Genomic DNA, 13,568 nt, shown 5'->3' with positions numbered 1-13,568 from the left:
TTTCAAAATGTCTCAGAAGTTTTCCAAAACCGCAAGGTAAACTGAGCCCAAAGTAGATAGTTGCTTCTTATTGCTGCTTACTGGGGAGGGTCTAGGACAGGGGTGTCAAACTTGATTTCATTTGAGGGCCGCATCAGGGTTGTATTTGACCTCAGGGGACCGGGGTGGGCGTGGCCAGGGTGAACATGGCCAGCTTGATATCACTCATGTTGGGGGTGCCTGTGATGGCCTGAGCACTCTGCCAGCAAAAATGGACTCCCGAACTCCGTTTCTGACTACGATGGCCTCCTGCTGTCCTCTGCCTTCCTGAGCCCCGTTTTCACTGACAGAGGCCCCGCGGGCTAGTTTCCAAAGCAGCCCCACGGGCCGGATCTAAACACCCCATGGGCCGGATCCAGCCAGCGGGCCTTGAGTTTGACACCCCTGGTCTAGGGCAACTCGAAGCAGCCAACATGGTGTGACCAACTTGCCACAGCCAACTCACTGTGGCCAACTCTCTGCCGGACAACTGGCCATAGCCAACACCGTGGGACAAAAATTACACTAATATTGAAGAAATGGTAGAATAGACCCAGAAAGGATGTAAAAGGAGGGACAACATGAAATGTGAATGACAACAATTAAAATAATTTTTGAATTACTTTAAATACTTAAATTGAATTATTGAATTGTCCTGCAATGAATTGGCCACGGAAAGTTTCCTACTGCAAGTTGGCCGTGATGAGTTGGCCACGCAAAGTTAAAGTAATTTACTTTAAATTATCTTTAACTTTCCGTGGGACAACAACTGGCTGCAGGGACAAGAGTTACACTGTTATCAAAGAAATGTTGGAATTTTAATTACTTTATCTTGGTAATGAATTTATCAATTATTTAAATTTAATTCAAACGATTTAGATTTATTTAAACAAATTTAAATTATTTAAATTTAAATGTATCAGAGTTTGCAGTAGAAAATCAAATCCAGAAAGCACACACAGGTAAACTGATTCAGCAAGATTCATTAACTTCTTTATATACATATAATACATGAAATAAATGTACAATACCAATATAGATTCTTCTTCAACGTAGTAGCAGTTACAAGCAAAACACAAGGCAGGAGAGAACAGTTACTTTCATTTCAGCAGAGCAGTCTAGTTTCAGTTTCTCTGCACAGACTCAGAAGCTGCAGAGTAAGACACGCCCTGGCTCCAGTCTGTCTCGGCTCCCAAACAGCCCTCATTGGCTGACTTAGTTGCCATGTCTATACATTGGCCATCCTATTCCAATTGATGGATATACTCTGACAAAATGAATTTATTTAAATTACTTTGAAGTAATTACCAAGATAATGGTATCTTGGTAATTGCTTTATCAAAGAAATGGTGGAATTTTAATTACTTTAAATTACTTTAATTGAATTGTTGAATTGTGCCGCAGTGAGTTGTCCCACGGAGAGACGTCCGGCTGCGAGTTGGCCATGGCGAGTTGGCCGCATTAAGTTGTCCCATTTCAAGATAATCTCTTAGAGTTAGGACAAGGACGGCTGGATAATTTCCCTTAGGAGACCGTGCCTAGGAAAGGAAGTGTGCCAGGAATCAACAGGGTTTATTTTAGAAAGAGAACCCAAACAGATCTCCTAAGGGGCAGTTCACCCCCACATCCTCTTTCCCTGCTCTTTGTTTATAACATCTCCCTGTTCCTCAAAGAAAAGGAAATCTTTCACTTTCCTATGCAGCTTTGGTTGCTTTTCATCTGCGAAGATTGCTTGCATACTTGAATTCTTTATTTCTTTTGCAAGGTTGAATGACTAGGCATTGTGAGTCTTAACATCTGATGAATTTGCTTTCTGGAGATGCGTTTCTCCTCTGAAGCCTGCTGAGGTTGTAGAGTGTGTGCGCGCGTGTGTGTGTACTTGTGCAGTTTACAGGTGGTCCTGAACTTCCAACCATTTGTTCAGTCACCATTCAAAATTACAACGCACTGAACAAAGTGACTTAACGACCCTTTTTTACACTTAATGACCGTTGCAGCCTCCCCGTGGTCACATGATCAAAATTCAGATGCTTGGCAGCTGGCTCATATTTATGACGGTTGCAGTGTCCCAGGGTCATGTGATCCCCCACTTTTGTGACCTTCTGATAGGCTTGCTCCTTCTCTTGCTACACCACTTCAGAGAAATAGTTGTCCAGTCTTTTCTTAAAAACGTCCAGTGTTGGAAAATTCACAACTTCTGGAGGCAAGTCGTTCCACTGATTAATTGTTCTCACTGCCAGGAAATTTCTCCTTAGTTCTATGTTGCTTCTTTGCTTGATTACCATATTTTCTGAAGTATAAGACGCACTTTTTTCCCTCCTAAAAGAGGCTGAAAATTTGGGTGTGTCTTCTACTCCAAATATAACCCCTTCCACCCACCGGCCCCCACCCTTTGGCCTCCGCACGTCCCCTTCCTGGCTCCAGAGATTGCCACCGACAATGGCTTGTGTTTTTGGGCTCTGTGCATCGCGTTTTCACCTCCAAACGCTCCATTTGAGAGCCCTTCAAGGCCTGCGGGGATCACCAAAGCACATTGCTGCCGATCGCCACCTGAAAATGTGACGCGTTTGCAGGCCGAACATGCGACGTACAATGCCCAAAATTGCTACCCGGAGCAGCTGCTGCCTTCTCTTACCCCTTCCGTGCTTCGCCTGCTTTAGTCACTGGAGCTCTCTCTGACGATCAGTTGTGCTTTTGAAACTGTTTTTCAGCCCCAATGCGAGCGAAGCGATCTTCTGTGCTTTGCCTGCTTTTCTAATTGCTACTTCCTCCCACGATCAGCTGTGCTTTAGAAGCTGTTTTTTTAGCCCCAACCAGCCCCGACCTCAAAACCAGCAAGCGAACTAATGTGCTGAAACTGACCAGGCTAAGGACACTAACCAGATGAATACCTGTTAGGCAGAATTTTTTCTCCCTATTTTCCTCCCCAAAAACTAAGGTGCGTCTTATACTCCAAAAAATAAATACAGTAGTTTCCATTCATTGCTTCTTGTCATGCCTTGAGGTGCTTTGGCGAACAGGTTGACCCTATCTTCTTAGTGGCAGCCCCTCAAATACTGGAATTCTGCTATCATGTCATCCCCAGTCCTTATTTTCATCAAACTAGACATTCACAATTCCAGCATCCATTTTTTATATGTTTTAGCCTCTAGTCCCCTCATCATCTTTCCTGCTCTTCTCTGCACTCTTTCTAGAGTCTCCGCATCTTTTTTTACATTGTGGTCACCAAAACCGGATGCCGTATTTCTCTTAAGAGGTGAACGGGGCTGCCTTCATTCTGTCTCACTGCTTTGGCATGTTGCTTTGGGATGTAGGAGGATCCGGGGAGCACTTTGCTTAATCTGGTTGGCTGGTGGCAGGTGACGGTGGAGATGACTTAAGGTGTGCTCTGCTTCTCTCCCCTTTCTCTCCCACCAGCCCAAGGTAGTGTGAAGTCCCCTGACCTCTTCTGCCTCGTCTTCTTCACCACCAACCAGGGGCCTGCCAAAGGGAGGGTCTCAGTCCTTCAGGAAAGAAAGTTTAATATGTTTGGCAACTGTAAGTGCTGTTTTTCACTTCTAGACGAACGTCTTCCCACCTCCACCAAGCCAGATTTTGTGTTTTTCCTGCAAAACAATCATTTCTGTCCTTCTCCCTTCCCTTCCAAACCGTAGATTTTTGATCCCTCCTTTTAAGAGTAGTGGAGATTGAGAAGGGGAGGGAGACTAGAAAGGCTGAGAGGTAGAAAGGCAGAGCAGGGAGCAAACTCAGGACAGACTTGCAGTGATGTGTGTGGCTGTTTCCTACCTTTGCAGAATAAAGTCAAAATCACGATCCACGTACGAGAAGGAGAGCTCTACCTCTTTCATGTCATCTTGAGATACATCAATTCAGGGAGCACGACGGTACTGGGCAAAATCACCGCTTCTCAGCCACGAAAACGAGGTAAGGGTCAAGATGGGATGGCCAAAAGGACAAAGATGGGATGGCCAAAAGGACAGAGATGGATAGACAGGTAGATGGGAGATTGAAGTGGATACAGTCACTTAACCTTACCAATGTTAAGTGACTGTAAGGCAGTGCTTCTCAAATAGTGGGGCGGGCCCCCCAGGGGGGGCGCGAGGCTCCGTAAAGGGGGGCGCGTTTGACCTCGGCAAACACTGTCATAACAAGCTAATGATACTATTTACAGTCGCGCGGGGGGCGCGAAAAATGTTTTCTTCTTCCTAGGGGGGCATGACAGAAAATAATTGAGAAGCACTGCTGTAAGGTTAAGTGACTGTATCGTCTTCAGTCTCCCATCTACCTGTCTACCCATCACTTAACCTTAACCTTACCAATGCAGGGGCCTGGGCAGAAATTTTGGAAACTAGGCAGTGGAAGAGGGTAGAGATGGGAGAAATACCTAGATTGAATAGCCAAGAAGCAGACGCAGACAGAGATAACGATCCAAGAGAGGAATTTGGGAGGCAAGTCAAAAAAAGCATAGCAATTAAAGTATTGAAGCGGGCAAGAGACGATGGATAGATGGTTTCTTTTTTTGGGTTGTTGTTTTGATTTGCTTTTCCTTTTCTCTCTCTTTCTTTTCTTTCTTTTAGGTAGGTGACATGATTAGAAATTAGGCAGGAAAGAAAGAAAACGCTTTTTAGTAAAGGGTGACATGATTAGAAGTTAGAATAAGTGATAGAAATAAAAGAAGGGGGCATATTAGTGTATACACTTTTATATAATAAAATAAAAGTAATAATAAGAGAACACATGGAATAATTGAATAATGACAGAGTGCAACTTCATATAATTGTGTATCATTATTAGAAATATATAAGTTGATCCAATGTGATAGCTATGATTAATTTTACTAGTTTTATTTGTATTAGAATGTATAACACCCAGGTGTCAAACTGTTCACTCATTGATTTGATATGTTTGTAAAAAATTTAAAAAAAATAAAAACTTGGGGAAAAAAACCTTGCCAATGTTTAGGGCTGCAATGGACCAAGCTGGGAATGTATACAGTAGATAGATGATAGATAGATAGATAGATAGATAGATAGATAGATAGATGATAGATAGATAGATAGATAGATAGATAGATAGATAGATAGATAAAACCAACAATACAATATACAGTTTAAAATGCAATTAAAAAACTTATTTAAATTAGCTTGAAAATTAAAATTTGCCATAAACTAAAAACCCCATTTAAAATTAATAAAATTTAACAATTTAAAAATTTAAAAAAATAAAAACTTGGGGAAAAAAACCTTGCCAATGTTTAGGGCTGCAATGGACCAAGGTCAGGTATTTGGCGTAAACCCGGGGGAAGCTCCTTCCAGAGTGTGGGAGATGATAGATAGATAGATAGATAGATAGATAGATAGATAGATAGATAGATAGATAGATAGATAGATAGATAGATAGATAGATAGATAGATAGATAGATAGATAGATAGATAGATAGATAGATAGATAGCCAAATAGATGATGGATGAGTAGGTGGGTGGATACAGTAGATAGATGATAGATACCGTGTTCCCCCGAAAACAAGCCCTCCCCCAAAAATAAGCCCTCCCTGAAAATATTTAAACGCATGCGCAGCCAATCCCCGCCACTTCCTCTGGTTAAGATCAGCGAGACAGAGCTGGAAATCAGGTAAGACGGAAAGAGGAGCCCCGTCTTGCTTCACGTGCCCTAAAATAATAAGATCTCCCCAAAAATAAGGCCAAGCGCTTATTTCAGGGTTCAAAAAATTTAAGACGGTCTTACTTTCAGGGAAACATGGTAGCTAGCTAGTTAGCTAGCTAGTTAGATAGCCTAATAGATGATGGATGGAGAGAGAGAGAGAGAGAGAGAGAGGGAGGGAGAGAATTAGCGATCCTTGATGCTCTCTGAGCTTGCTTGTTTTTCTGCAGACATTTTGTTACCCAAACTAGGTAACATCATCAATGCTATATGATAGATAGATAGATAGATAGATAGATAGATAGATAGATAGATAGATAGATAGATAGATAGATAGATAGATAGACAGACATACAATTAGATAAAGATATATAAGCATTGTTGCTACTAGTGAATGAAGAGAACCAAGAGCCCTTGACTAGGGAAACTATTCAGAACACGCTGTTGTCTAGTATGATTTCCCCCCCCACACACACTTGCTTTTGTTCAACTAGATGATCTGTCAGTCGGGTTGGCACTATTGATATCATGATGGAATCCTGTGAGAGTAATGCATCAAGACCAGCATGCTTATGGAACATAGCACAGCTAAGTGTTTCTAAACATGGCTCATTTTAAGATGGCTGGATTTGCTGTCTGTGGAATTCTGGGAGTTGAAGTCCGCCCCTCTTAAAATGGCCCAGGTTGAGAAACCCTGACACAGCTTTTAATCGGTTCATAGAGTAGCATTGGAGCTGGTTCTCCATTTTCCAGCCCAAGGCAAATAATTTGCACGCTTTCGAATCCAACTGGAAGCCAATTGTACGTCTTTTCCTAATTGCAGGTACCGAACAGACTAAGCAGATTGTCTTTGGGCCAACCCAAGAGCCGACATTTGTCACTGTTCCTCACCACAGCTTTGGAGAACCATTTGTGTTGAGTCCTCATGTTTGGTCCCTGATCATTGAAGCAGAAGATGTCCTCCTTGTAAGTTTGGTCTTCCTTTTCTCGCTACAGGAAGTATGGCGGCAAAAGGAATCTGAGTCTCATATTTCCATTCTTTCTCCTAGGATTATCTGGTTCTGCTTCCCAGCTCTTATTATGAAGCTCCTATATTGCAATATAAAGTATCGGATCCTTGTACCTATAGCCCAGCTCCTGAACATGTGGGTCAAAAGTAAGCCTTCCATTTTTATTTTTATTTTTTGGTTGTGTCTTTGCATTGCCTTTGATCTACAGCACATTTGGGATGTGGGCAATCTTTTTTTTTTGGTAAAGTTTTTTTTATTTTTTACACACAAACAACAATATACAATGCATCTTTTCTGACCAGAATATCGGTCAGGTACATGTTCATACCAAAGTTAGTTCTTCTCCAACACATCTTACATGCTTTCATCAATATATTTTCTCTCATTTTTTAATTTCCTTCTTACATTTCTCTTTATAAATCTAATCTACCCTTCACACCCAATTTTAATCTTTTATCAAATTTCCCCTCTCTTTCCTCCCCCTTTTCTACTCCCATGGTTGTGGGCAGTCTTTAATTGGGTTAGTTGAGCTATCCATTGCTTGCTTTAATTGAAGAAAAGTAATATCATAGCAGTCCCGAAGGCGCTTTTTCAAAAGGCAACTGGACTCATATTTATGATGGTTGCAGTATCCTGAGGTCATAGGATTCCCTTTTGCGATCTTCAGACAAGCGACGTCAACAGGGAAACTAGATTCACTTAACAAGCACGTAAATAACTTAGCAAGTGCAGTGATTCACTTAACAACCGTGGCAAGAAAAGGTCGTACAATGAGGCAAAATTCACTTCACAACTGTCTCGCTTAGGAACAGAAATTTTGGGCTCAATTGTGGTTGTGAGTTAGCACCTGTAAATTCAGTAATTTGTGTTCTCTTCCTAGGAAAAGGAGGTAAAATAATTCCTGTCATGTTGTTTGATATAGGGAAAATTACAATCTGTTTCTAAACAGGGATTATTCTTCATTAAGTGAGGGTACTAGAATCTCTGTAGCTCTTTAGGCGGGAAAAGTTGGTTTTTGGAGAAATGATTTATTCAAATATTGTGATGTAGGGTTTCCTGCCTAGGCAGGGGGTTGGACTAGAGGACCTCCAAGGTCCCTTCCAATTCTGATATTCTATCCTCTATTCTTCCTTGTTGAATTTATTTATTTATTTATTTTTATTTTATTTGCATTTATATCCCGCCCTTCTCCGAAGACTCAGGGCGGCTTACATTATGTCAAGCAATAGTCTTCATCCATTTGTATATTATATACAAAGTCAACTTATTGCCCCTAACAATCTGGGTCCTCATTTTACCTACCTTATAAAGGATGGAAGGCTGAGTCAACCTTGGGCCTGGTGGGACTTGAACCTGCAGTAATTGCAAGCAGCTTTGTTAATAACAGACTGTCTTTAGCAGTCTGAGCCACCAGAGGCCCATACTTTATGATTTATGATTTTGTTTTTTTCCTTGAAGACGTTTCACTTCTTATCCAAGAAGCTTCTTCAGTTCTGATTGAATGGTGGAGGATGGAAGGATTTATACTCCTTACAGACAGCTGGTAGAGAGTCGTTGAGGCCACCTGGAGGTTGATCTGTGTCCTCAGGGTCACCTGAGTGATGCAAATGGATGTGGAGCCTTCTTGGAACTGCTGAAAGGACTCTGTTGTAGACTGGAGACAGATGATGTCTCATCCCTCCGCCTCTGTTGAGAAAGGGCTGTTCAATTTTAACATAGAGGGCCTCTTTGACCCCTCTTTCAAACCAGTGGTCCTCTCTATCCAAAATGTGGACTTTGCTAGTCTTCAAAAGAGTGGACTTTGTCTTCCAAATGCAGATGGACTGCTGAATGTAGTCCTGATGGCTTTGCTCTCCTGTGTCTCCATAGACGTAATATCATAGTAGTGTGTTTAGTTGCCGCACATCTACACAACCTATGCAACTGGAAGGTAATGCATATGTGTGTCCAGTCTTGTTAGGAATGCCAGAAAATAAGAACAGGTAATCCTCAATTAACAGCCATTTTTTTACTGACTGGTCGAAATTATAACAGCAGTGGGAAACTGATCCTTGTACTTATAACTGTCTCAGAATCCGTAATTCCGCACTGTCACATGATCAAAATTCAGGCATTCGGTAACTGGCATGGATTTGCAATGATTGTAGCATCCTGGGGTCTTGTGATCCCCATGTGACTTCGCCAACTTCCGGATCTCCAAACCTTCCGCCGCGAGCTTAAAACATATTTATTCATCTGCGCAGGACTGGACTAGATTTTAAATTTATATTGGTTTTAATGGGTTTTATTATTTATATTGTTTTTTAATTATTCGGCTGTGTAGAATAAGTTTTTTAATTGTTATTTTATTCTGTACTTATTTGTACTTTTTTATCTGCCTGTGAACCGCCCTGAGTCCCTAGGGAGATAGGGCGGTATATAAATACAATAAATAAATAAATAAATAAATAAATAAATAAATAAATAAATAAATAAATAAATAAATAAATAAATAAATAAATGTGCGACCTTCCCAACTGGCTTCTGAAGGGGGGCGGGAAGCTGGATTGCTTAATCACCTCACGATTCCCTTAACAAGGGTTGTAAAATTGGGTAGATCATGATCGCCACGCTTAGCAACAGAAATTCTGAGGCCAATTGCAGTTGTAAATCGAGATCTTCCTATAGTGAAACCTGATTGGTATTTAATAATTATATATATATTTTTGTAATAGTCAATGATCAGCCCATAAAACATATTAAAAAATAAATCAAATCAGCTGTCTTAGAATAGAAGTTCAGGTCAGGAGTGAAACCTACTTACCCTCCCTACCGGTTCGGAAGTGCATGCACCTTAAAACCAGGAAGTAATGACATCTGGGTGGGTGGGCGGAGCCTCGCGCTGCCACCACTACTGGTTTGCCAAACCATGCGCCACTGCCGCTACAGGCTCGCGCAAGCCAGACAGAACCGGCAGGATTTCACCACAGGTTCAGTTCTATTATTGGCAAGTAGACACTAAGATGAGTACAATAATTTAAGATTAAATGAAAGGCCAAGCTCCTTTTAAGCCAGATTCACTGGGTAGGATTTTCGTGGATGTTCCATTGTACTTTCCTTGGCGACCCTGTGGAACTGGTTTGCCTTGTCATCCTCTGGTGTTTTTTCAGTTTCTCAGTCTAGCCTGAAGCGACGGGATTTCCTAGAGATCCAAGTAAAATAATAACAATCGAAAAAATAAAACACTGAAGTAAAATCAGGTCTTGACGGATGAACTAAGCCAAGGTCAGCTAAGAGCTGCTGTCTGTTTTGGGCAATTTTTCTCTTCAAAATATTTCTGCATATTTTATTTGACTAGGAATTTGGCCAGGATTGAAATAATACTCAGAAGAACTGAAGTCAGGAGTGAAATCCAGCAGGTTCTGACAAGTTCTGGAGAGCCAGTAGCAGAAATTTTGAGTAGTTTGAGAACCGACAAATGCCACCTCTGGCTAATCCCAGAGTGGGGTGGGAATGGAGATTCTGCAATATCCTTCCCCCAGGAATGGGGTGGGAATGGGGATTTTGTAGTATCCTTCCCCTGGAGTGGGGAGGGAATGGAGATTTTGCTGTATCCTTCTCCTGCCACGCCCACCAAGCCCCACCCACAGAACCATTAGTAAAAAAAAATTATTTCACCACTGACCGAAGTATTATATACACTTTTTAAATCCTGTGAGCCAATAGGTTAACTCAGTTTAGAAGTATAATATATTCAATAAAATAGAATATATTCAATAGAATATATAGAAGAAATATATTCAATATTCACTTTGTGCTTCTAAACAGAGTTAACCGATCAGCTTTTTACTTTGGGCCTATAGAAGATTCATTTTTTCCCAAGTAGCCTTCTAAGTTTAGGGAGGATAGAGAACTAGCGTGAACCCTATTATATCTGTCCCTTCCTTTATTTTATTTTTTTGCTTCTGGCATTTGAAAGACAAACTTGAAAGGAGGTATGAAATGTTTCTTCTTGATCTGTGATGGGAAATGTCAACCTCTTGACCCATTTTTTTGTAAGTCCTGTCCGATTGCTTCCTCTCTAAATGCAGAGATGGCTTGCCTTATAGGGAGAGAGACAGAGAAACGGTGTTAGGAAGAGCAAGAGAGATAACAGTGGTGTCAGAGAGAGAAGACAGGAAAGGGAATGGAGGGGAAAAAATGAGAAACAACTACAGAGTTTTGGCCACATAATGCTCTGGCCACATCCACTGTTGATTTTGGCCTGCCTGCTGCCGACAAGCATTCCCCATCAGCTGATTTTCCCCAGGGCAACGTTCTTCTCAGTGTTTTAAAAAAAGACTTGCTGGGAAAAAAAATGTGATTATTTGTATCCCGCCTTTATTGTTTTCACAAATTTCAAGGCAGCAAACGTATCCGATACAACGTCCTCCTGCTATTTCCCCCACAACAACAACCTTGTGAGGTGGGGTGGGGTGGGCTGACAGGGAGAGTGACTGGCCTGAAGTCACCCAGCTAGCTTGCATTCCTAAGATGGAACTAGAAATCACAGTCTCCTGGTGTTTGATTCAAAGCCACCCAGCCACTTTACATGTCTAAAATGGGACTAGAACTCACTGTCTCCTGGGGATTGTCCCAAAGTCACCCAGCTAGCTTTAATGGTCAAGGTGGGACTAGAAGTCACAGTCTCCTGGTTTCTGTCATGGTGCCTTAAGTACTAGATCAAACTGGCTCACATATACTGTCTCTCTCTCTCTATCTATATCTATCTATCTATCTATCTATCTATCTATCTATCTATCTATCTATCTATCTATCTGTGAGATACATCTTTATATATTTATAACATACATACATACATACATACAAACAAACAAGATGGGACTAGAGCTCACAGTCTCCTGGTTTCTGTCCTGGTGCTTTAACTCCTAGATCAAACTGGTCAAACTGGATCTAGTTTGATCTAGCTTTAACTACTAGATCAAACTGGCCAGTTTGATCTAGTAATTAAGGTACCAGGATAGAAACCAGGCGACTGTGAGCTCTAGTCCCATCTTGTATGTATGTGGGTATGTATATATCCAGTTGTGTTTTTTGTGCATGTGTATGTATATACATATATACATATGTAGGTCTTTGGTTACCTACAAACGTCGCCAAGACACTTCCAATTTTACGCGGGAGAAAACCCGAATAACCAAAGACCTACATACAAACACCCGCGAAAACCTCAGAAAATATATATACATATATATATACATACATATATATTTATTTTCGTAGGTTTCGGGTCTTTTCCCGTGTAACCTTATGTCAAGACCTACCTACCTACCTACCTACCTACCTACATACATACATACATACATACATACATACACATATACAGGCTCTTAGGCTTTGAAACGGAGATGAACACCGCCCCCTAGAGTCGGCAACGACTAGCATGTATGTGCGAGGGGAACCTTTATCTTTTATGTACAGACATATAATATTCATATACTTACACACACACACACACACACACACACAGTGTGGGTTAGCAAGCTAAATAAAATGTTGATATTGCATTGGCAGATAATACTGCCAGTACTGAATTTTTGGGTACTCATTTGACTGGTATTTGAACGTTAGGGCTAAAAACTTTTTTTCTATTCTTTCCAGTTGCTTCCTATACAAGTACATGCCTGTGGAGCAGTTCTCCTTTGTGTCAGGCGAAGATGCTTTGTGCAAGTTGGATGACAACTTACCAAGACAGTGTCCTGTAGAGCAGATCTTTCCTACCTTCCCCAAATTGGTGCTGTGTAGTGGCACCCACGTAAGTAATTCCATAATCATGTAAAATCTTCAGTTAAAGCTTCTGTGTAAAAAAATATGAGTCCTGAGACCTTCAAAATCAACCCTCATACTGACATTTTTAAGATGTTAGAAAGCCAACATTACTAAATGAATGAGAAACCATTTAAATATGAGCCAGCAGTGTGCAGCAGCTGCCAAAAAAGCCAACACAGTTCTGGGCTACATTAATAATGGGATAGAATCAAGATCACGTGAAGTGTTAATACCACTCTATAACGCCTTGGTAAGGCCACACTTGGAATATTGCATCCAGTTTTGGTCGCCACAATGTAAAAAAGATGTTGAGACTCTAGAAAGAGTGCAGAGAAGAGCAACAAAGATGATTAGGGGACTGGAGGCTAAAACATATGAAGAATGGTTGCAAGAACTGGGCATGTCTAGTTTAATGAAAAGAAGAACTAGAGGAGACATGATAGCAGTCTTCCAATATCTCAGGGGTTGCCACAAAGAAGAGGGAGTCAAACTATTCTCCAAAGCACCTGAAGGCAGGACAAGAAGCAATGGATGGAAACTAATCAAGGAGAGAAGTAACTTAGAACTAAGGAGAAATTTCCCGACAGTTAAAACAATTAATCAGTGGAACAACTTGCCTCCATAAGTTGTGGGTGCTCCAACACTGGTAGTTTTTAAGAAGATGTTGGATAACCATTTGTCTGTATTGGTGTAGGGGTTCCAGCCTAAGCAGTGCGGTTGGACTAGAAGACCTCCAAGATCCCTTCCAACTCTGTTATTCTAGTCTATTCTAAACATTCATATTCAGTATCTTTACACTAAATTAGATTTAGCTTTGTCCTGGCTGCATCCACTTTAGTTGGGGCACGGTTCCCAGAGGCTCTTTGAAAATGGCCAGTGAAGAGTTCTTGGTATAAAAAAATTGTGGCTTTCTATCAGTGCTTATCTTTACAACACAACTTTCTTTCGGGTAGAAAGAAATCCTTCCCCCCCCCCCGCCCCCTGTGTTTTAGGTGGGCTACCATTGGCACCCATAGGAAGATAAGGGGGTGAAGGGGGCAGCCATTGGTTCCTCACAATGGACAAATGGCT

General features: G+C 41.3%; 1 protein-coding gene across 1 annotated transcript in view; it reads left to right on the top strand.

The window, feature by feature from the left end:
• The window catches only part of LAMA5 (laminin subunit alpha 5), a 295,290-nt gene that overhangs the window by 162,407 nt on the left and 119,315 nt on the right, over positions 1-13,568 (top strand). The window contains exons 23-26 of the mRNA XM_058176711.1: positions 3,813-3,942; positions 6,503-6,645; positions 6,729-6,835; positions 12,330-12,483. Of these exons, the coding sequence (XP_058032694.1) occupies positions 3,813-3,942; positions 6,503-6,645; positions 6,729-6,835; positions 12,330-12,483 (534 nt within the window). The remainder of the gene's footprint in view (positions 1-3,812; positions 3,943-6,502; positions 6,646-6,728; positions 6,836-12,329; positions 12,484-13,568) is intronic.

The sequence above is a fragment of the Ahaetulla prasina genome, chromosome 3 (assembly GCF_028640845.1).
Source record: "Ahaetulla prasina isolate Xishuangbanna chromosome 3, ASM2864084v1, whole genome shotgun sequence".
Lineage (NCBI taxonomy): Eukaryota > Metazoa > Chordata > Lepidosauria > Squamata > Colubridae > Ahaetulla > Ahaetulla prasina.
This window is presented reverse-complemented; position numbering and strand designations above follow the sequence as displayed.